Below are 24,522 nucleotides of genomic sequence, written 5' to 3' on the forward strand. Positions count from 1 at the left end.
AAAAAGGGCTGCAGATATTTTTGACTCTTTAAAACTTGAAATGCATGCCTGAGCAAAGGTGAGGCTTTTGGTGAAGCAGGTTTAAAACTGATGATCAGTTTGTGCAACTATTGTGCAGCAATGCAAATATCAACAAAACAGACAAGCAATCAAATCTAAACATGCAAGATATTTCAATGCACAGGCTAATGTGTGAGAGGTTTGGGTATGCATGTGATGATTAAACTGTCATGGTTCTTTAATCAGAAGAAAACATCTGGAATTATTTCTTAAGTGTATAAAAGTATTGATCTTAGTTTGTAGAAAATGCTGCTGCAAGTGTATAAAGATATGTGAGAAACTTGTTATGCACACTGCACACACACACCTTCAACCACTTCATTCGGCAAAAAAGAGCAATCAGATTCATTCTTAAGTCTGATTTTCAGGTACACGTAAATGACTTCTTTTTTAAGTTCAAAGCTCTATTTTTCTTTCACTTGAAATAAAGATTCATTCCATTTTACACTTGCATGGATTAAGACAATTTCACTCATGATTGCTTTTACTTTTGAGACTTGAACCAAATTGAGTTAAAAAAAAAAATACAACATAATATAATAATATAATAAACTTGTGCATTTCTTTATACAGAGGAAAAATCTATCTTCGAGATTTTAAATCCTGTGAAAACCTCCTGAGCTGGTTCCTCTACAGCATGTTGGTCTCACAGGAGCCTGGCTGCAGGATCTGCAGAGTAACAATGACTTTTAGAGCTTTCCTGAACCATGGGTAAAACAAAGCATAGATCAGAGGGTTAATGCATGAGTTAAAGTAGAACAGGAAGATTACAAATGATGAAAAAGATTCACTGACATAGCTGTCTCCTGCAAGAGCCAAGCCGTAGTACGGGCAGAAACATATCAGAAACACAACGACAAGGATACCCAGAGTCCTTGCTGCTTTCAGCTCTGATTTCCTCATTGGGGGAGGGAGAGAGACCTGGAGTGTGAGTGATGTCACCTGAGAACGAACAGCACGAGCCTGAGAGACAGCAACGGTGAATACCCGCATGTACAGAATGATGATGGCACTGATTGGAGCAAAAAAGGTTAAAACAAGATCAACTGTCCCTGCTATGAAGTCTATGAAGATCACACACTCTCCAAAGCAGGAGTTGTGTCTGCCTGGCTGACTTAAATCATCCTTTAAGAAAACACTGGTGTAAAAAACAGAGCAGAGCCAGCAGAGACAGACACACACTTTAACTCTCCTCTCAGTGATCCTGCTGCTGTAACGCAGAGGGTCACAGATAGCAACGTAACGGTCCACTGAGATCAGAACCATATCCCCCACTGAGGCAGAGGTCAGGATGAAGGACACATAATTATACAGGCAACAAATGTAGTCACCAAAAAACCAGCAGGAGGTATTCACAAGGATCTCAGCCGGCATCAGCAAGAGGCCTACGAGAAAGTCTGAAGCAGCCAGAGAGAGGAGGAGGATGTTGGTGGGAGTGTGGAGCTGCCTGGAGAGAAAGACAAAGTGTCATTAAACAACAACAACAACATGCAATGAATGAATGAGCTGTTCACAGTTTACAGACTTTAAAATAAATCATTGTGAAGAGGATCAGATGTAGAGAAGTGTGTGCCTGAAGTGAGAGACGGAGATGATGACGAGCAGGTTGAGGGCCACAGTGAGCAGAGAGATGGAGGACAGCACGATGTGAAGAAACAGAGCTTCAGGCCAGGACGAGCTGGGCTTCCTGCAGGACAAGTTGAGGAGCTGTGGGAAGCAGAGCTCTGCTCCGTCCTGGGCCTCCATCTTTACAGAGCTGCAGCTTCTCTGGACAGAGCTGAGCCATCGAACAAATTCTCCTCTCTTTTTTATATTTTCAGTTCAACCCCTCCTCTTCTCCTCTGTGATTTCCAACTCTAAAGCTCCTCCTTCCTCGGGTGGTCTCATCATCAACAACAGCATCATCACTTTCTCTGCAGGGCTGCCTCTTTCATTTTGCCACTTTCAAAGTTTTCATCAAGCCCATGATTGCCTGTGTCCAAGAGGGCAGCAGCACAGTGAAGATAAATCGAGCAACTGACCTCTTTCTGTCCTTCATTCAGAGGGGACAGGAAAGTGGTCAGAGCTGGTAAGGTGAGAGTGAGGAATGGGAAAGCAGATCCAAACCCATACTATCGCCCCATAGCTCTGACTTTTTTTGACTGTGGTGGCCAAAAATGAACCACAGACTCCTACTGTTTGCCCAATCACACCTTTCACAATACAAAAAGACACAGTACACTGGAAACCCCAAAACCAGAAAAGCAGCTTCTCACTACCTCTAAATGTGAGATAATGGCTGTTTTCCAAACCGCCTACTACAAACTCTCATAGCCCCTCTGTTCAGAACGGTCTAATTTAGTGGGCGTGATCTTCATATGTAAATGAGTCACCGCTGATACCGCCCTACTCTTCCGCGTCACTGAGAATGGCCCCACGAGCTCCGCGTGCACAATGTTTAGAAAACAGAGAAGCCTGTTTACCGTAACATTACAGGCTAAAACAACAGGCTAACCGCAGCTAAAGTTAGAATCCTGAAGCTAACACAGAGACAGGGGGACACTGAGGAAAAGCTCTTACATCTGCTCCACAGCACACAGCATTTAAAATACCCACATTTCCAGGGTCCGAGGTTTGTTGGTGGATGGTTGGTAATGCGCCTGGATTCAGGACCAGTCTATTCGCTAGCCCTCTGTTGTACTGTCCAAAGTTGGAAAAGCAGTCGGCCTTGAAGTGACTAGCAGTAGTGACTAGTGACTTTACTGAGTGTAGCTGGCACATTTCCTTAATAAATGAACTCTAGCCACTTAGTCTTGTCTTCTTCTGAGATGGGAAGCTTGTGCATGGAACTATGTGGTTGTTTACAGCCAAAAACAGAGCAGTGATGGCTCTTCAACCTTGGCATTCTGACCAATCAGATCAGACCTGCTTCTTATTGGTCAAAAAAGAGAATCGCTGACGTCAGCAAATCCCCAAAATCCAAACAGCTAATTTTGGGTCAGGATTTTACATTCATAAACACCACCAAGTACAGGTTTTGTCATTAAATATCACATTTTGTGGGCTTGGAGGAAAGCCAAAGACCCACAAATTTTACTAAAAGACTTAATAAATTGATTTTTGCACAATATGGGACTCTTAAAAGTACTTTCATTCACATGCAGCTGGCAAATCCACCTAGTAGTGCAGCTCCAGGCATACCAAACCCATGTTTTGTAGTGTCCAGACTGGTGTCTACACAAAACCATGAAAAAATATTCACTTCGGTTGGAGTTGAAAACATTGTTTTTAGTGGCGCAAAGCTGCGGTTTCGTGTGAACGGCAAGCATAAACGTATAGAAAATATATGTGGATATGGCTTCGTGTGGACATGGCCTCAGAAAGAAGTCAAACTGAGTGACCCTGATAACTTCACATTAAAGAGAAGCAAAACGATAAGAGATGAGATCATTTAGCCTCAGACAAAAGCAGAGTCTGTGACAAAGGAAATTCTAGCAGTAAAAAGGAAAATGTCGTCATGATTCTATGGTCCACTTTTTCAATTTTTTGAGCTTGCACAACATGCAGACCTCATGATTGATCATCTTGACCCTGATTAAAACAATATAAAGTAAATTTCATGTGCTGAGTTAATAAAATTTGTTGTTGCACACAATCATATGAGCTGGGGCCTGTGCAAAATTTTCAATACTGTGTGTTTTCACATTTTATTTATTTGTTGTTTTGTTTTTAAATCTTTCATTACATTCTAAAAAGTGTGAATATGCTAAATTAATATTCACAAACCTTTACATAAAAATAACTATGTGCAGTTATATATATTTTAAAATGATTATTAAATCATATTTGAATTATTTATCAACTGAATTTTACTCATTTTAGTTCATATCATAACAGCTGATAATCATAGAGTAGAGTCTGTTTATATTTTATCAGTAAAGTCAACAATGTAGAAAAAATGACAAATGTTACTCAAAAGGAACTCTTTGGTTTTAATCTCTGTACAATTCCCCCAAATGCATTGCACAACATGGACAATGATGTCTGCCACATCTGTCGTTACCTACCATTTGCTCAATGTAAGATGTTTCCATAACAACACTTGGAATAATGCAGTTGCACATTGTTTTGCATATGTGTTACCTAATAACTTTACTGGCGTGATTCAGAGACAAACTTTCTTCTGAGAGGTGAGTAGAAGTTAGATGTACTGCACTTTGTTTCCTAGGTTTCCACACACCTCAGCCCCTCCCAGCTGTTTAGTAAAGCTACAGCTTTCAAGTTTTACCCAGAATGCCTCTGTGAATTGTAGCCTAACAGTTGCCACCATGAGTGAGAAGGGAACACAGTGGGTATGAGACCCTGCAGCACTGCATCACACCTAATCCTGAGTAGTTCTCCTGCAGTCTGAGTAGAGACTGAGTCTGATGAAGGTGAAAAAAAAATCTTGTGACTTGTTAAAAGTATTTAAAAAATGATTCTGAAAGACATATGCATGACCAAAGTTGCATGAAGTGTTGACCTGCAGTTATCTTGTGATTCACTTGCTGACTTTCAGTGAATATTTGCAACAGATGGCTGGTTATTCATAGAAATATTAAGGAAACAAGGTGACAATTCATATTACATAGACTTTAAGCCATGTGGTAACAACTATGAGTTGATACACCTTATTTGATTTATTGAATCCAAATCATTCTTATCCAGATATTTAAAAAGATAGCCTCAATTTCACCCATGAAATTAGTTAATATTAACCTGTATTATCAAAATATTTAATGAATAGAAATCAATTTCAGCTAGTAAATTTGTACAGTAAATTAATCCACCAAATTTATTGGTAACTCAAACTCAGTTTCATTAGATCAATAGTTTTTTAATCAAAGTCAAAGCAAATAAATTCTGTTTAAGTATATAAAATGTTCCTTTATTGCCTTAATTTTTTAAGGGAGACTTCGGTCAATGTTTTTCTAAGAGTATGCATCTTTTTTGCACTGATAAAGCAATGCATTCACAATTTCATTGTACAAACTTCACTGACAACAAAAATGAATTTTATTCTATCAAATAATGAAGCAAAAACATACATCCTCATCACTAATATTTAATCCCTTTTGTTTTGCACATCAACATGCTTTTCCAGTTTGCTCTCCCTGTCTGATTCCTCCTTTCCTTTCACACAAAGCCACATTTGTAGAGTTCATGGAGGAAAGTGGTGAAAAACAAAGCTCAACTTTCTGCACATGTAAATAAAGAAGAACATGATTCTGTTGAAGTTATATAAAATGTGCACATTTTGTCATTTTATTGAATCCAAAGCTCAAACACTTCTCAGCTTCATCTCAGGATTTTTGCATTAGAGGAGCCTGGCTGCAGGATCTGCAGAGTAACAATGAGTCTGAGTGCTTTTCTAAACCAGGGGTAAAACAGGGTGTAGATCAGTGGGTTCAGACAGGAGTTAAAAAAGAACAAAAATATCACAAAAGACACAAACCAAGTACGAAGGAGGCTGTGCCCTGAAAGAACCAGACTGAAAAATGGACAGAAACATATTAGATACACAACCACGAGGACACCCAAAGTTATGGCTGCTTTTAGCTCAGATTTCTTTGCTGTGACACTGACTGAAAGCTTGACTCTAATGGCTGTAACCCGAGAGCGCTGAGCACGAGCCTGAGTCACAGCCGCAGCAAACACTTGCACATACAGAACAATGATGGCACTGATTGGAGCAATAAAAGTCACAACAAGGTCAACAGTTCCTTCAATAAAGTTCAACACTACCACACACTCTCCGTAGCAGGAGCTGTGGATGCCTGGATGCCTGAAGTTGTTGTTTAAAATGAAAGTGTTGTAACAAACAGAGCAGAGCCAGCAGAGACAGACACACACTTTAACTCTCCTCTCAGTGATCCTGCTGCTGTAACGTAGAGGGTCACAGACAGCAACGTAACGGTCCACTGAGATCAGAACCATGTCTCCTATAGAAGCAGATGTTATGATGAAAGGTATGAAATTACAAAGAAAACAAATGTAGTCTCCAAAAAACCAGCAGGATGTCTTTCTAAAGATCTCCACTGGCATCTGGAGGAGGCCCACAAGGAAGTCTGAGACAGCCAGGGAGAGGAGGAGGATGTTGGTGGGAGTGTGGAGCTGCCTGGAGAGGAAGACAAAGTGTTAGACAGGCAAGAAGTCATGATGGCAAAACAGACTACACAACAACACAGATAGAGCACAAACTTCAGTTTCCACTTTACAGATACTGCACTGTAAAATCTTCAGCATCTGTTCACACTTTAAAAAAATAAGTCAGAAGTTAGTCTGTGCCTGAAATGAGAGATTGCGATGATAACAAGCAGGTTTAGAGCCACAGTGAGCAGAGCAATAGAAGACATCACAACACGAATGGTCATCACTTCTAAGCTGGAGGATGAAGGCTTTCTGCATGAGAGGTTAGAGAGCTGTGGGAAGCAGAGCTCCTCTTTTTCCTCCATCCTATGCAGACAGCTGCAGCTTTCTCAACATCACATCATTTATACACCTCCTCTCTAATGTGGGAATAATTACCCTCCCATGTTCTCTCGAGGTCATTGAACTCTGGTTTACCTATTCCATTGTTCTACATCAGGGGTGGGGAAACTTTTTGATCTGTGGGCTACAATGGGTTCTAACATTTGCATAGGGGCCGGACCAGGAGCAGATGGATGGAGTGCTTTGCTAACTATCAGCGTATCATTTGTTCATTCCATGTCCGTTTAAGAATCCGAAATAAGAAAACGGATAACGACCTGTTATTCAATTTTTCGTTTTCAAATCAAAAATCAGAAAACAAGGGTTTATTTTTCGCTGTTTTGTTTTTGTTTTAAAATTAAAATTAGAATATGAGAGAATGGAATTATAATGGGATTTTTAATCTGTGTATGGTTCATTCTTTCGTCATTCTGTCTAAAAACAAAATTAAAAAAAAAAAAAAAAAAAAAAAAAAAAAAACGGACTTGTTTTTTTTGTTTGTTTGTTTTAAAACCAAAACGGAAAAAGGGAATTGCAGAAAAACAGAAAAACGCAGTTTGTCTGTCCTGGTTTTAAAAATGAAAAAATAAAAAATAATAAAAGATTGTGTCAAAATTGTTTGTGTTATATTTTGATATTAATTGTGAACATCTCTGTATAAAAATCAGACAAATAACTCACATTGAAGGTTTATACAGACATGTTCCTGAGCTTTTTTTTTTTATATATAAGTAACAGATCGCTGACGATCCACTCCATCTTATCCACGCGCATATGCGCACTCCCATGTGTTTCAATGAGTTTTGTTTTGTCCACTTTCCTTTTCTTAGGTCCGTTCATCTTTACAGAATGGTTGATGGGTCAGAGGGTAAAGTGCAAACTTGGAGTAATAGGCCTACACTTCACCTCAACAAAGCCAATGTATCTACAGTGCGCCATCTAGTGGGAAAAAATCAGAATTGCAGGGAAAATAAAACATAAACAAGGTTTATTTATCAAATTTTTTCAAGTTCGTCAGGCCGGATTAAAATGTTTAACAGGCCGCATGTGGCCCCTGGGCCATAGTTTGCCCATGCCTGTTCTAAGCACTCAAACATCTACCTCACTTTCTGAACCCCAGCCTATCACACTGTCACATTGGCCACCCAAGCCATCCTGTTCTCAGGCACGATTGCCCCCCCAGCAGCGCCATTCCCCCACTGGAGAGTGTGGTCCCAGGTCACCCACACCATTGTTTAAACAGAGTGTCGACAGGTGCGGTTGCAGAGATCATACATCATGGATTATATGTCATGTCCGCACGCTTGTGCTTATGCATGAAGTGTGCCGTGCTAAAGCACATCTCTGCTAAGCGTGCCAGAGCAGAGAAGTGCCCACAGGTGAGCACCTGGTGGCCAGGCTTTTACCCACGGGACTAGCTTAAATGGATGACAAGGGTCCATCATTTTGTGGACCCACCATCTGCAACAGGAGTCATAAGGCTTGTTTTCATCAAGCAGCCCGGTACAGTTTGGTACTGGTTGGATCAGTAAAGCCTGATGCTGTTTATGTTTCCACAGCCAACCATGTTCCTTCTTGGTAAATGGCATGTAAGCCTCAAAGCATGTGAGTGGAATGGAGCTTTGAGATTTTCTCCTCCTCGCTACCAGAGGTGCCCTCCTCTGTGGCTCCCTGCTTAAAGTCCCATCATGCCACTTGGCCCATTACTGCTTAGCCTTCAATGAGATTGCAAGCCCATTCCACATTCACTCCAAAAATATGTGCATGCATATTTTACTTATCTTTAATTGAAGCCTTCAACCCTAAAAAGGTGGGAGGTAATAAAATATTTGTACTTAGATAGATTTTGGCCAAGATTTGGGCAAGTATCACGCTCCTGTTGTGAGCAGAAACAAGCAAAAATTGGGCAGGATGGCGCCCTGCTCTGCTTCCCCATTCACTGAAAAAAAATCCTGCTTTGCACTCCTTTCAAAGTGCGGCTGCTCCATTCCCTGCTCTGGTAAGCCTGATGCTGAAATCCGCATAAGCTAATAGCATGACGCCATTGAATCGTGACATGGTGTACCCTGCTAATAAACCCAACAAAGAAGAAAAATGAGACAAAGGGCAGGGTGACCCTGATAAGTTCAAACTCAAGCAAAGCATAACCATAAACAATATGACCATGTATAGTCTGTTTATGTACAATTCAACATCAGACTGAGGCAGAGTCTGTGACTCAGAAAATTCTAGCAGAAAAAAACAAAAACCTGATTCTTGAGTTCACTGGTAGTGCTTGGCCACATGAAAGTACAGGTGTAAAGTGAGATCAAAAACCTGACTTTTCTTGCCTTCTTTGATGCAAATTTGTTGTGCAACTGTGTGATTAATGCTGATGATGGCAAGTCCAGGAAGATGCTCCTGTTTCATAGTGGACCTCAAGTACGTTTTAATATGCTTTAGCGCAGAAAAACTCCTCTCTGCTTCAGCTACTGTCGCTCACTCACACACAACCTCAGCAGTTGCAAATTGATCCCCTGGCGGCCCAACCCCCCTCCCTCTTGCCGTTTCTCTCTGACAGTGTCAGTGTCAGTGTCAGTGACACACACACACACACACACACACACACACACACACACACACACACACACACACACACACACACACACACACACACACACACACACACACACACACACATCCAAGAAACCTATGTACCTGACTCTACTAAGGGATGCATACCTCACAGACACAGAGAGATGCCAAACTGATTGACACTAATAATTTCAAAAATTTAAGCAACTCCAAGCAATTTTATCTTTTACCAAATTCATCAGACTAAGACAGAGTCTGTGACTGAGCAACTTCTAGCAGAAAAATAATCATAATCCTGATTCTGTAGTCCACTGAAAGTGAACACAACATGTACGCTTCACAATTTATCATTTTGACCCTGATTAAAAAACAATTCCAATTCAGTGCACTTGGTTGCAATGATAAGTGTTATTAGAAATAGGTGTCAGATTGTGTTGGTTCTCATTTTCCATTTCCAGAAAAAAAATCATAATCCTGTTTTTTCAGTCCACTGACAGTGAGCACTTCAAATCCATGACATGTACGCTTCATAATTGATCATTACTACCCTGATTAAAGTATCATTATGCAAATCTAATTCACTGGGTTGCAATGATAAAGAGTTATTGGAGATAGATGTGAGATTATGTTAGTTCTCATTTTGCAGGTCAGTTTCTTGATCTAAAGTCTTTTATCCCAAAATGCACCCTACAATGTGTGACATGAAGGGTGCAATTTAATGAAACGAGGCCTAAGCAATAACTTCAATGCTGGGTTCGGTTAAATGATTTTTATTCAGCAAACAATGAAGCATCTTAGAAACATAAATCTTCATTTACCAAAAATTAAACTAATTTTGCACAACAATGCTTCTTCCATCCCCCGTTTTCTCTCTTTTCTGTTTGACCCTCGTTTTCTTTCACACATATTTAGTGAAAAGCCACATTTGTAGAGTTCACATTGGAAAGTTGTGAAAACATAAAGCTCAACTTTCTGCAAGTATCCAAAAAGAGTTTGAGTTATGTGAAATGTACCCATATTTCTTTTATTGATAGTGAATCTAAAGCTCAAACACTTCTCAGTCTTATCACAGGATTTTTGCATTACAGGAGCTTGGCTGCAGGATCTGCAGAGTCACAATGAGTCTAAGTGCTTTTCTAAACCAGGGGTAAAACAGGGTGTAGATCACTGGGTTCAGACAGGAGTTGAAATAAAGCAGAAAAATTACAAAAGACACAGATGGACTATAAATGAGGCTGTGTCCTGAAATAAGAAGACAATAATATGGACAGAAACATAAGAGAAACACAACCACAAGCACACCCAGAGTTGTGGCTGCTTTCAGCTCAGATTTCTTTGCTGTGACACCAGCAGCAACCCGAGAGCGCATTGCACGAGCCTGAGTCACAGCCGCCGCAAACACTCGCGTGTACAGAAAAACAATTGTAGTGATGGGAGCAATAAAGGTCACAACAAGGTCAACAGTTCCCTCAACAAAGTTCAACACTATCACACACTCTCCATAGCAGGAGTTGTAAATGCCTGGTTGCCTTAAGTTATTCTTTAAACAAAAACCAGTGTACAAAACAGAGCAGAGCCAGCAGAGACAGACACACACATTAACTCTCCTCTCAATAATCCTGCTGCTGTAACGCAGAGGGTCACAGATAGCAACAAAACGGTCCACTGAGATCAGAACCATGTCTCCTATAGAAGCAGATGTCACAGTGAAAGTTATATAATAACCCATCAAACAAATAAAGTCTCCAAAAAACCAGCAGGATGATATTTTAGATATCTCTATTGGCATTATGATGAGGCCCATGAGGAAGTCTGAGACAGCCAGGGAGAGGAGGAGGATGTTGGTGGGAGTGTGGAGCTGCCTGGAGAGGAAGATAAAGTGTCAGACAGGCAAGAAGTCATGATGCAAAAGCAGACCAAGACAACAACACAGATAGAGCACAAACATATAAATATAAAATATTTTTGCATCTGTTCACGCTTTAAAGAAATAAGTCAGAAGTTAGTCCGTGCCTGAAATGAGAGATTGTGATGATAACAAGCAGGTTTAGAGCCACAGTGAGCAGAGCAATGGAGGACATCACAACACGAACAGTCATCATTTCTGAGCTGGAGAATGAAGGCTTTCTGCATGAGAGGTTGGAGAGCTGTGGGAAGCAGAGCTCCTCGTTGTCCTCCATCCTCTGCAGACAGCTGCAGCTTTCTCAACGTCACATCATTTATACACCTCCTGTGTAATGTCTGAATAATTTCCCTCCCCCTTTTTGTCAGGGTCATTAAACTCAGGTGTCCCTCCTCCATTGTTCTTTACCAGTGGTTCCCAACCTTATTTCCGACCCCCTCATTCCCACTGGAGAGGCAGCATTCATGTTACAATCTTTTGCATCACAACATTACACAAATTGACCCTGATGTAAAGCTTGACAGTCATATTAAGGATTTGTCAAATCAAGCTTTTTCCAGCTGGCCAAAATAAAGCCAATCCTTTCAAGGCAGCACTTTGAGACAGTAACTCAGGCCTTTGTCACAACTCAGCTGGATTACTGTAATGCCTTGTATGTAGAGGTTAATGGGTTGTCCATTGCCTGTCTCCAGATGGTTCAGAATGCAGCTGCATGTCTTTTAACTTGCATTTATAAATATGATCACATTTCCCTCATTTTGGCTCACTCAACTGCCTGCTCAAACAGTTTAGGGTAAATATTTAAGATTCTTCTATCTGCTTTTAAATCTCTCCATGGACTTGCCCTGTCCTATCTCTCTGAGCTGCTGCAACTACACCCACCCACCCACTAACTCAGGGCAGATGATCAGCTGTCACTGAGGCCCCGTTGACGCAACAAAGTTTCATTTGAAAACACTAAAACGCAGCCAAAATGCAGTGACAAAAATCTGCATTTACGCAGAAACATGAGGGACTGAAAACGCTGTAGTTAGCATGCCAGGCCTATAGGTAGTGCTATAACTGTCTTATCCAGAAACAGCTTTTGGTAGATCTCCACCGAAGTAGAGTTAAGCCAATCATCTGGTGTATTGGGGAACATTAAGTACAAAAGTGAAGTGGAGCAACGGATGCACATTTTGTTGAAAGACAGTCAGCATATACAGCAGATTGAGCAGCACAAGCACAACACAGTAGTTTGCGACTATCATAACATCGGTACTGTTGTCCTGTTGTCCAAAGCGGAGTGCTACGTCAGTGTTTCCACTGAAAACGCCGGCTTACCGTTTACTCAGCAATGGTGTTGGCAACGTTTCAGAAAAATCCCACTCTAGAGGCCGTTTTCAAAAGTTTGCGTTTTAGGTCAGCTGAAACGCTGTTTCCATGTAAACGCGAGGCCAAAATGCATCAAAACTTTTGCGTTCCACCCTAGAACCGTTGTCATGTGAACAGCCCCAGAGGGTGCCAAAAACCAAGCAGAAGCTCAGAGGGGATCAAGCATTTGCTGTTCTGGCTCCAAAACTTTTGAACCATAAGCTGTAAAAAAAAATGCATGTCATCTTGCTATGCTCAAAGTTAGGTCACCACAAAAACTGCTCCCCCTGTTTGCTGGTTGCAGTATAGGTCAAAAATCTGGCTCTCCAGTCATTCCAGATGGGCTGTGGTCAAACTTAAAAAATAAATAAAAACAAGGTTTTACGATATGTTAAACAATGATTGACAGCTGCTGTTCTTGGGGGGGGGGGGGGGGGGGGTTTCGGGGATTGTAAAATTTATCAGGAGGTACAGTCAAGAAGTGATTAGACTCTTGAAAGAAAAAAAATATATATTTTTTTTTTTGTCACCTGGCTCCACTTAGTTTCTCCCAGAATCCCTCACAGTCTCTACTGCACGGACTCTGGCTGCACAACTGCTGCCAATGGCTGCGCCTGTGACCGGGGAATTTTGGCTATAAAACCGTACAATGATAAATGGCAGAGCCACGCTGTCCACTCCACATACGGTCAGTGTTTAAAACCAGTCACCACAACACGTTAGACGAGCTTCTTCTCCACTTTTTAAATCTCTTCTTAAAGCCATTCTCTTTTCCTGGACTTTTATCACACAGTAGTCATTGATTTTATTTATTTGTTCTAATGTTTAAATTGATTGTTCTTAAGCATGCCTATTAATTATTTTTTTATTTAATTTAAATTTTTTAGTTGTTTTCGCATTTTACTTTTAGTATTCTTTTATCTCATTTTAGCTGCTATGTATCCTTCTGTGTTTTATTTATTTTTCTGTACAGCACTTTGGTAAACAGTGTCTGTTTTGAATGTGCTTCACAAATAAATTTGAACTGGATTGGAAATATATATATATGTTGCCAAAGCTGCTCCAAATCAGGTGCGCGCGCACACACACACACACACACACACACACACACACACACACACACACACACACACACACACACACACACACACACACACACACTTGACTCTACTCAGGGATGCGTACCTCACAGACAGAGAGATGCCAAACTGATTGACCCTGATAAATTCATAATTAAAGCTACACTAAACGATCAGACCTTTGACCATCTACATCAGATTGAGACAGAGACTGTGACTGAGGAACTTTCAGTAGAATAATTATCATAATCCTGATTTTTCAGTCTGCTGACAGTGAACACGTCATGTCCATGACATGTATGCTTCACAATGTATCATTTTGAACGTGATTAAAAAGCCATAATAGAAATCTAATGCACTGAGTTGCAATGATCAAGTGTTATTGGAGTTAGATGTGAGATTATGTTGGTTCTTGTTTTCCAGGTCAGTTTCTTGATTTAAAGTCTTTTATCCAAAAATGCGCCTTATCAGGTGTGACATTAAGGGCACATTTTAATTAAAGGAGGCTGGTGCAATAACTTTAATACTGTGTGTTCCTGTTTTATTATTTACCTTTTCATCTTTTGCAGTGATATAGGGATGCATTTCAATTTCATTGTATAATCTACAACAACAAAAAAGATGAAATCTACTCATAACAGATTTTTACTGGTCTGTTTCATTTAAACTTCTTAGTTTGGCAAAAAAAAAAAAAATTGAACAATCTGATTTTGCATTACAATGTTTGTCCCATCTTCCTTCTTCCCTGTCTGATCCTCCTTTCCTCTCACACATATTTAGTGAAAAGCCACATTTGTAGAGGTTAATGGAGGTGAGTGGTGAAAACATAAAGCTCAGCTTTCTGTATGTGTTAATAAAGAAGATGTACATTATATGAAACATGCACATATTGTCATTTTATTGAATCCAAAGCACAAACACTCCTCAGCTTCATCTCAGGATTTTTGCATTACAAGAGCCTGGCTGCAGGATCTGCAGAGTTACAATGAGTCTGAGTGCTTTTCTAAACCAGGGGTAAAACAGGGTGTAGATCAGTGGGTTCAGACAGGAGTTCGAGACAAACAGAAGGGTCACAAACGACATCGACCAGCTTTGAAGGAGGCTGTGCCCTGAAAGAATCAAACAGTTATAAGGACAGAAACATATTAGAAACACAACTACGAGAACACCTAGAGTTGTTGCTGCTTTCAGCTCAGATTTCTTTGCTGTGACACCAGCAGCAACCCGAGAGCGCATTGCACGAGCCTGAGTCACAGCCGCAGCAAACACTCGCGTGTACAGAACAATGATGGCAGTGATTGGAGCAATAAAGGTCACAACAAGGTCAACAGTTCCTTCAATAAAGTCCAATGCTATCACACACTCTCCATAGCAGGAGTTGTAAATGCCTGGTTGCCTTAAGTTATTCTTTAAACAAAAACCAGTGTACAAAACAGAGCAGAGCCAGCAGAGACAGACACACACTTTAACTCTCCTCTCAGTGATCCTGCTGCTGTAACGCAGAGGGTCACAGATAGCAACATAACGGTCCACTGAGATCAGAACCATGTCTCCTATAGAAGCAGATGTTATAGTGAAAGATAAATAATAGCACATTAAACAAATGTATTCTCCAAAAATCCAGCAGGATGATATTCTAGATATCATTAATGGCATCATGATAAGGCCCATGAGGAAGTCTGAGACAGCCAGGGAGAGGAGGAGGATGTTGGTGGGAGTGTGGAGCTGCCTGGAGAGGAAGACAAAGTGTTAGACAGGCAAGAAGTCATGATGCAAAAACAGACAACAACAAAAACAGAGCACAAACTTTAGTTCACAGCAAGTTCTGCATGTGCAAAATGAGTGATACATGTGTCACAGCTCATATGATCTCCTCTATACTTAAGCATCTGTTCACACTTAAAAGAAATAAGTCAGAGGTTAATCTGTGCCTGAAATGAGAGATTGCGATGATAACAAGCAGGTTTAGAGCCACAGTGAGCAGAGCAATAGAAGACATCAAAACACGAATGGTCATCATTTTTGAGCTGGAGGATGAAGGCTTTCTGCATGAGAGGTTGGAGAGCTGTGGGAAGCAGAGCTCCTCTTTGTCCTCCATCCTCTGCAGACAGCTGCAGCTTTCTCAACGTCACATCATTTATACACCTCCTCTCTAATGTCTAAAAAAATTTCCCGCCTATTTTTTCCTCAGGGTCATTGAACTCAGGTGTCCCTCCTACATTGTTCTTAACAACACACAAACAACTTCCTCACTTCCTGAACCCTAGCCATACTAATGTTTTGTCTTTGCTCATTTTTGTTGTCTCCAACAACAATGTTTGGGTACAAACTCAGATTACTCATGTCCTGATTTCAAGCAATTCCCTTTGCCAAATATCAACTTTTAAGGTCCTGAAAAGTTTAGACTTTAGAGGGTTACTGAAACCTTAACCTGGAGCCAGCCTGCACTGTTAAAAAATGTAATTTTACAAGGAACAGTCTGTTATTTTTAAAAGATATTCCCTGAAATCTGATGACAACAAAATGCTAGAAGATTTACAGATATCTTCAGTAACTTTACACTGTGAAAAAAATTGAATTTTATGTTTATTTAGTCAAGTCTAAGTCTTAAGTTTAAGTTTAAGTTTTTTTTTCGAGGGTATCTGCTCCAGTGGACCAATCAGGTCAGACTTGCTCCTAAATGGTCAAAAAAAGGGCATTGCTGACGGCGGCAAATGCTTAAAATCCAAACAGCTGGTTTTAGGTCAGGATTTTACATTCACAAGCACTACTAAGCACAGGTTTTGTCATTAAATGTCACATTTTGTGGACTGGGAGGAAAGTCAAAGACCCACAAATTTTACAAAAAGACTTAATAAAGTGATTTTTGCATAATATGGGACCTTTAGGATTGTGGGCTCCCCCAATCAGAGGCACTGTTTAGGTCAGTTATTATACAGTCTATGGTATTATGCCAACATGAGCGTATAGCTGCACCCTGTTTGTTCCCTCCTCACTCATGGTTGCAATTTGCTGTTAAAAAAAAAAAAAAAAAGTAAAAGCACTAGTAAAGTTTACAGATAGGTCCCATGAAATTACAGGTAAACACTGTAAAAATGCAGAACTACCTTAGGACGAGGTCACACTGGCCAACCGTGCCTAAGCACGCTTCAGCCCTAAAGCACATTTGGAATGACCAGTGTGACTGCAACCATGCCATGCTTAAGCACTATTCACTTCCGTGCTTTGGCACGCTTCGGAGAGGTGGGCTTCGGCACGGTTTACTTCATGCACGAGCACCAGCATGCAGACAGCGCGTGCGATCCATGACGTATGATCGCCGCAAGCGCATCTCTCAACAATCATTTTAAACAAAGTGAGGATGCTAGAGGGCTGTGTCAGGCTAAAACGACTTACTATAAGTCCAAAAGTCTCTAAAGTTGTAGCAGTGCTCTCTGTGTCTCATTGTGCTGACTTTGATGAGATTGCGCTTCATGTAAACAGTCGCCTCATAGTGACGTAGGCGGGCCGTGTGTGTGTGTGGTACCTGCTAAAGTCTGGTTCACATAGGGGTAGTGTGACAGCCGGCCGTACTTTCCAGATGGGGAACAGCACTGTGGGGGGGGGCAATCGTGCTCAAGCATGGCACGGTTTGGATGGCCAGTGTGACAGGACTACATTGTAATAAACGAAAAGAGCTGTAAAAAGAACAGTAGAAGCACTGGCAGCAAATTTTTCTGATAGATACCGTAAAACTACAGTTACACAGTGTAAAAAACACAGAACTACATTGAATAACTTAAAAAAAAAACAGGACTTTACCGGAAAAAAAAAATAAAAATAAAATTAAAAGCACTGGCAGCAAATTTTCCAGATGGGTACCCTTAAAGGGCAACTCCGTTTTTTTGACACCTGGACCAGGTGGGTCAGCTGACCCAGAGCTGACCCAGAGCTGACCTGGTAGTGTTTGGTGGTTGTCCTTACTGGTTTGAGCCTGAGTACACGGATGGGGAGCTCCATGAAAGAAGGATGCAGAGGGAGAGAGATGAAGAGCCGGCTCGAGAACAACAAACAGGAGCACGTCCACAAAGTTTGTTTACTAGGTCGGCTCTGGGTCAGCTGACCTGCCTGAAGACGGTAGACAAGCTGACTTTATGATAACACTGGCGATGGATGAAAAAATATAGCCGAAATGAGCGATTTTGCAGAGATTATGTCCCGTGCTGAAGCTCCCTTGCCGTGGCCCCCGCTAAGTGCGGCTAAAATCGGTTGGATCTGAATAACTTCTGAAGGACTCCGAACTGCATGATGTTTGTCTGAGTGAGTATATGAGCATGCACACACCTATAAATAAGGTCCAGGTGTCAAAAAACCGGAGTTGCCCTTTAAATTACAATTTAATGCTGTTTCGCAGAACTACGTGAAATAACTGTTAAAATACAGAGATGAATTGTTCTTTGATCAGCGCCAGGTCTAAAAACAAAAAAAACCTCCAAACAGAACACACTCCTCTTCTCCAGGAAACACTTTCCTCTCGTGTGTCACTGGTCACTTTGTCCTCTATCAGTTTGTGTTCTAAATTTGACTATTTTCCTGTTATTTCACAGAAAATTCATTTTTCTTGTGACAAAGCTTGCGACCATGAGTGAGGAGGGCACAGTGTGGATATGAGCCCCTGCTGTACAAGGGGCACATTATTTCTATGCTCCACTGCGCAAACCTGATGTTTTTGCTCCCTGGTGCTGACCATGTATCCAGTGATATTTACAGTGTGTTTTATGTTGATAAACTAGTGTTGCTTTAATCAGCGAAAATTATGACTGAATATCAACGTCAATGAACCTTTATCAAGTGACAGAAACGGGAGGAGACGGGACGTGAATGGTGGTCATGTGACTAAAACTATAATTAAATATATCATGTAATATTGTTGACAAATAAAAATCGGACTAAATGTGGTTTACAAGATGAAAACTCTACTAATATACGTCTTCATTTTCGTTAACCAAAAGGAGATGGGACGTAATGTCATTGCGTTATTAAGTATCTTTTATCTTGTATTATTTCCATTTCTTGGGTCGCAGTTCAGTGGCTGCATCAGGTCGTACTGCTCACACGCAGGCAACGTCACTTCCTCTACCCCCCCCACTCGCACGGCATTATGTGGAAGACGGAGCTAGATAGTAAAGTATAACGACAACTGAAGAAACAAAGTCAAGTCTGACACAACGAAAGGGATTGATGGCCAGCAAGGCGGGGTTCGTTTTGGGGAGAAAAAGAAGAAACGACATTCGGACACACTTTCAGATGAGATTAAAGTACAATTTTCATTGACTAAAACTAGACTAAAATGTCATCAGTTTTCATTGACTAAAACTATACAAAAATAATCATGGATAATTCTGACAACAATAAGACTAAAATGCTCAGACTTTTAGTCAACTGAAACTTGACTTGACTAAAAGGAATATAAATGTGACTAAAACTAATAAAAACTAAAATAATAGTTTGACACAAAGACTAGACTAATACTGAAATTAAAACAGGTCGCCAAAAACAACACTATAATAAACAGGATGTGTTGATGGTCTTAGCTATGTTGGTAAATTTTTAACAGTGTAATGAAGATTACACAGCTGGCCCATGCAGTGTTGCACAGGCAGCCTGTTCCCCCAATGCAATACCTTAATGTACAGTAGGGTCTTGTATCCCCTGTGCTCCTTTCTCATTCACAGTTACAAAACACCATCACAGCAAAAGGTTGTGGCTGTAAAATAACGGTGTTTTTCTGCAGAGCTCTTTGCATTGTCACTACATTGTAGGTGCTTGACTGTAATTATTTAGGAAAAATCTGTTATAAATTTGTATTTTTCTCCAAAATTACATATCAGTACTGTAAATCTGCAGATTTTGATCTTTAGTTTTACATACAGAGATTGTTTTTGTGCATTACAAATTCATTATTGTACATAGGAAAAATAGTATTTTAACAGGAAATTACTATAGATTGATTTGACTGTTTCCTACAATAAAGAATTCAAACCATGAAATTACAGAGATTATTTTGAAAGGGATCTGATTTGAATTTGTTTTGACTGAATTTATGTTATTTTTCTGTATAACAGACATTTATAAACTATGAAATACTGTGTTTAGATTAATTTTGACAGTAAAATCTAGTCCTGCATTTATACAGTTATTTCACTTAGTTTTGTGTTACAGGGTTTGACTGTAATTTTACAGTTCCTTTACATTTTTTTTTTTTTTTTTTTACAGTGTGGGGTTTTGACCCACAGGCAAGCGTCTGGTGGCTGGGCCTTAACCCATGGGACCTGGTTGGGAAAAAACCGGAAAGGGTGACATGGGTGCATCATCCCAAGGACCTTGAGGTCCTGGCTGTTGTTTTTGCTTGCGCACCAAACAGCCGTTCAGGGTACTCGCCCTTTTTGGAGTCCTCAAGGTTGTCACTGGAAATTGCCCAAACTGGAGACTCCATTGTCTTACTTGGGGTCTTCAATGCTCACATGAGCACCGATATCGTGACCCGGAGGTGAGTGATTGGGAGAAACAGCCTGCCTGATCTAACCCCGAGCAGTGTTTAGTTGTTGTACATTTCTGCTTGTCACTGTTTGTCAATAAGGAACACCATGTTAGTTCAGCACCTCTGAGTCTGAGGCCATGAATTTTAGCTGGGAAAGGGTGGACTGACCTCTTGGGGTCTGAAGGATTCTTTGCCCCTGGTGGGGGAGTTTAAGGCCCCGTCTACACGACAATGTTTCATCTGAAAACGATAAAAAACATTGTGAAAAAAAATCTGCGTTTACACGGAAACAGGTTTCTTGGCTCAGCTTTAGAGATGGGGTTTGAATCTGGGACATCAGGGAGTGACTCAGAGTAGCTCCCCCTGCATTAAGAGGAGCCAGGTGAGATGGCTCAGAGATCTTCTGAGGATGCACCCTGGATACCTCCTTGGGGAGGTATTACGAGCATGCCCATCTGGGAGGAGACCCAAGGATAGCCACAAAATGTGCACCGTACTGAGATGAACCAAACCGGTCTGCATGGTGGAAACGCAGCTTATGTGGTGGATGATGGTAGATGGTAGCTGTTGACAGTGAATACGTCATGTCCATGACATGTATGCTTCACAATGTATCATTTTGACCCTTTTTAAAATATCATCATAGAAATATAATGAACTGGGTTGCAATGATAAAGTGTTATTGGCAATAGATGTGAGATTATGTTGGTTCTTGTTTTCCAGGTCAGTTTCTTGATTTAAAGTCCTTTATCCAAGAATGCACCTCACCATGTGTGACTTTAAGGGTGCATTATAATTAAAGGAGGCCGGTGCAATAACTTCAATACTGTGTGTTTCTGTTATCTTTATTGATCTTCTCATCTTTTGCAGTGATAAAGGGATGCATTTCAATTTCATTGTATAAACTACCACACCAAACACAAAGATAAAATCTACTCATAAAATATTTCTATGGATCTTTTTTCTGTCATATGATTTCTATGGATCTGTTTTCTGTCATATGATCACAAACAATGAAGCATCTTGGAAACAAACATCTTCATTTAATAAAAATAAATAATTTGATCATGTATAACAATGCTTTTCCTATTTTCTCTCTTCCATGTCCGACCCTTCATGCCTCCCACACCTTTAGTGAAAAGCCACATTTGTAGAGTTCATGGAGGAGAGTGGTGAAAACATAAAGCTCAGCTTTCTGTATGTGTTCATAAAGAAGAACAGGATTCTGTTTAGTTGCATGCACATTTTGTCATTTTATTAAAACCAAAGCTCAAACAGTCTTCAGCTTCATCTCAGGATTTTTGCATTACAAGAGCCTGGCTTCAGGATCTGCAGCGTCACAATGAGTCTCAGTGCTTTTCTAAACCAGGGGTAAAACAGGGTGTAGATCAGTGGGTTCAGACAGGAGTTGAAGTAAAGCAGAAAAATTACAAAAGACAGAAACGGAGTGCGAAGAAGGCCTTTTCCTGAAAGAAGAAGACCGTAGAAAGGACAGAAACATAATAGAAACACAACCACAAGAACACCCAGAGTTGTGGCTGCTTTCAGCTCAGATTTCTTTGCTGTGACACCAGCTGTAACCTTAGAGCGCATTGCACGAGCCTGAATCACAGCCACAGCAAACACTTGTGTGTACAAAAAAACAATGGCAGTGATGGGAGCAATAAAGGTCACAACAAGGTCAACAGTTCCTTGAATAAAGTTCAACTTTATCACACACTTTCCGTAGCAGGAGTTGTATGTGCCCAAATGTGAGAAATTATTCTTTAAATAGATTCCAGTGTACAAAACAGAGCAGAGCCAGCAGAGACAGACACACACTTTAACTCTCCTCTCAGTGATCCTGCTGCTGTAACGCAGAGGGTCACAGATAGCAACATAACGGTCCACTGAGATCAGAACCATGTCTCCTATAGAAGCAGATGTTATGGTGAAAGTTAAATAATAGCACATTAAACAAACGTATTCTCCAAAAAACCAGCAGGATGATTTCCTTAAGATCTCATTTGGCATTATAAAGATGCCCACAAGGAAGTCAGAGACAGCCAGGGAGAGGAGGAGGATGTTGGTGGGAGTGTGGAGCTGCCTGGAGAGGAAGACAAGGCAAGAAGTCGTGATGCAAAAACAGACAACAACAAAAACAGAGCACAAACTTTAGTTCACAGCAAGTTCTGCATGTGCAAAATGAGTTATACATGTGTCACAGCTCATACGATCTCCTGTAAACTTTAGCATCTGTTCACACATTTCAAGAAAGGTTAGAGGTTTGTCTGTGCCTGAAATGAGAGATTGCGATGATAACAAGCAGGTTTAGAGCCACAGTGAGCAGAGCAATGGAGGACATCACAACACGAACAGTCATCATTTCTGAGCTGGAGGATGAAGGCTTTCTGCATGAGAGGTTGGAGAGCTGTGGGAAGCAGAGCTCCTCTTTGTCCTCCATCCTCTGCAGACAGCTGCAGCTTTCTCAACATCACATCATTTATACACCTCCTCTCTAATGTCTGAAAAATTTCCCTCCTATTTTTTCCTCAGGGTCATTGAACTCAGGTGTCCCTCCTACATTGTTCTAAACAACACACAAACAACTTCCTCACTTCCTGAACCCTAGCCATACTAATGTTTTCCTCGTTGCTATTTGTTGACTATGTCCTGTCTCCAACAACAATTTCTGGGTGCAAATCAGGAGAAATCTGTTTAGATGATTTATTTTCTGATTTTAAGCAATTTCCTTTGCGAAACATCAACTTTAAGGCCCTGAAAGGTTTATTTGGTCTGACACTAATTGTTTAATTTTAAAGGCTTTTGAATCATAAGAAATACTCCAGGAACTCCAAACCATATTTTCCAGCATCAACTGGCACCAGCTCAAAGACCCAAAGTATCAAAGCTGAATAAATGACCGTGTTTACTGAGTGCTCCTAAATTTCATCATATGTTTTTGTATGATGATAATTAAGACCTTCTATGGCTACTTTTTTGTGGGATTTGATTGCCTTAATGACTCTAGGAGCTATATTTTTACAGGCAATTGCCCCTTATATTGTCTCCGGTACTAGGTAAGGGGTCAGACGCAGTGCAGTTGTAGAATCCCTCTAAAGAATAAAAGAGGGGGCCAGTTCACCCTGGCCAGGGTTTGTCGCAAACTTGCCCTGGAGCCCAGCTTTGGGTTGGGACCCACAGGCAAGCATCTGGTGGCTGAACCTTAACCCATAGGGCCTAGTAAAAACTCTTATCTCATCTCAGTTGTGCCCAAGCCTGGTGGAACCTGGAGCAATGTGAGTGCAGGCCAAGAAATGATATGAGAGGGGGAACAATCATACTTTGGCTGGTAACAGTTCAGCTCGCCCTTGAGTTAGAGAGGCCCAAACTGATGGTCCAGTCTACAAATACAGACAAGAGCTCATCATATCCTCTCTTGTTTGTGAAGAGTGACCATGCTAACTGGTGACTCTTAACAGAACATGCCTGTGATTGTCGCATAGGCTGTATGATTAGTAATACATAATATATATGTATGTGGGGTCATCAGTCTATCAGTGTTTAAGATTTTTTTTTTTCATTTACATTACTGCGTGTCCTCTGTTCACTGAGACAGTCTTAAAAAAGGCCCCTTTTTTGTCTGCAGCAGAATTTGGGGGACAGAAAGAGCAAAATGCGGTGCGCAATACAAGCCTGGCTGCAGGTCCTGAAATCTGAAGTCAGGTGAAGAAAAAGAGAGTGGGTGGTTGTTTTTTTAACAGGAGAAGAAGGAGAAGAAGAAGAAGAGTTTATTTTTGTTTCTTTGCACAAAAAATATATTGAGAATCACATGAGTCCTAATCCATCACATTTTGGTCAAGAAAGACCACAAAGAAATGAAGTGAAACCAGGCCAAAAAAATGACTAAAAATAGAGTAAACATTATTATCCAAGCACAATCAGAGAGATTCAGGCCTGCTAAAGTTTTTTTTTCTTTTGGGGTTTTATCTGACATAATTTTGATTTGAAAAATGATGTTTATTTTATGGATTTTTCAAGTTAAATGTATTCCAAAAATGTGAATTTAAATTATAGTCTCTATTTCAAATTTCCCTTTTAAAGGATCTGTTTTTAACTTAACAGAGGAATACTGCTTTTACAAATACATTCTAATCAGGATTAAAACACACAAATTTATATTGTCCTACTTAAAGTAGGCACTGCAAATTTTTATTTTTATTTTTTAAATGCTCTCTCTCTCTCTCTCTCTCTCTCTCTCTCTCTCTCTCTCTCTATATATATATATATATATATATATATATATATATATATATATATATATATATATATATATATAAAGGTATATATATTAGTGCTGGGCAAGTTAATGTGTTATTTTCGCGTTAACCCGTCAATCTATTAACGCCGTTGAATATTTTATCACACATTAGTGCATGTTGCTCTCATGCTTTTATTTTGTAAACGTCTGTTGCTGACCGCGGTGGAACCGGAAGTGAAATTGGCGGAAAAACATGATGAGTAACCGAAACAAGCATGGAGAAGAGGGGCAACGCCACGGAACT

The 24,522-nt window shown here is 40.4% G+C and overlaps 5 protein-coding genes across 5 annotated transcripts; all 5 read right to left on the reverse strand.

Annotated features, from left to right (window-relative positions):
• Positions 1-690: 690 nt before the first annotated feature.
• On the reverse strand, positions 691-1,806 carry LOC141808438 (trace amine-associated receptor 13c-like). Its single transcript, XM_074695050.1, has 2 exons — positions 1,634-1,806; positions 691-1,507 (listed from the first exon to the last, which is right to left on the reverse strand). The coding sequence occupies exons 1-2, from the start codon at positions 1,804-1,806 to the stop codon at positions 691-693; spliced, it is 990 nt and encodes a 329-aa protein (XP_074551151.1).
• Positions 1,807-5,376: 3,570 nt separating this feature from the next.
• On the reverse strand, positions 5,377-6,533 carry LOC141808657 (trace amine-associated receptor 13c-like). The gene is made up of 2 exons (XM_074695330.1): positions 6,367-6,533; positions 5,377-6,196 (listed from the first exon to the last, which is right to left on the reverse strand). Exons 1-2 carry the CDS (start codon positions 6,531-6,533, stop codon positions 5,377-5,379), a joined length of 987 nt encoding a protein of 328 aa, XP_074551431.1.
• A 3,656-nt stretch (positions 6,534-10,189) lies between these two features.
• On the reverse strand, positions 10,190-11,303 carry LOC141808482 (trace amine-associated receptor 13c-like). The gene is made up of 2 exons (XM_074695108.1): positions 11,137-11,303; positions 10,190-10,985 (listed from the first exon to the last, which is right to left on the reverse strand). Exons 1-2 carry the CDS (start codon positions 11,301-11,303, stop codon positions 10,190-10,192), a joined length of 963 nt encoding a protein of 320 aa, XP_074551209.1.
• A 3,085-nt stretch (positions 11,304-14,388) lies between these two features.
• Positions 14,389-15,556, reverse strand: LOC141808658 (trace amine-associated receptor 13c-like). Its single transcript, XM_074695331.1, has 2 exons — positions 15,390-15,556; positions 14,389-15,187 (listed from the first exon to the last, which is right to left on the reverse strand). Exons 1-2 carry the CDS (start codon positions 15,554-15,556, stop codon positions 14,389-14,391), a joined length of 966 nt encoding a protein of 321 aa, XP_074551432.1.
• Positions 15,557-21,265: 5,709 nt separating this feature from the next.
• LOC141808659 (trace amine-associated receptor 13c-like) lies at positions 21,266-22,421 on the reverse strand. Its single transcript, XM_074695332.1, has 2 exons — positions 22,255-22,421; positions 21,266-22,064 (listed from the first exon to the last, which is right to left on the reverse strand). The coding sequence occupies exons 1-2, from the start codon at positions 22,419-22,421 to the stop codon at positions 21,266-21,268; spliced, it is 966 nt and encodes a 321-aa protein (XP_074551433.1).
• Between the last annotated feature and the right edge of the window lie 2,101 nt (positions 22,422-24,522).

Source organism: Halichoeres trimaculatus, unplaced genomic scaffold (assembly GCF_033239565.1).
Source record: "Halichoeres trimaculatus isolate MK-OKI-2021-1 unplaced genomic scaffold, fHalTri1.1 fHalTri1_scaffold_19, whole genome shotgun sequence".
In the NCBI taxonomy this organism is placed as follows: Eukaryota; Metazoa; Chordata; class Actinopteri; order Labriformes; family Labridae; genus Halichoeres; species Halichoeres trimaculatus.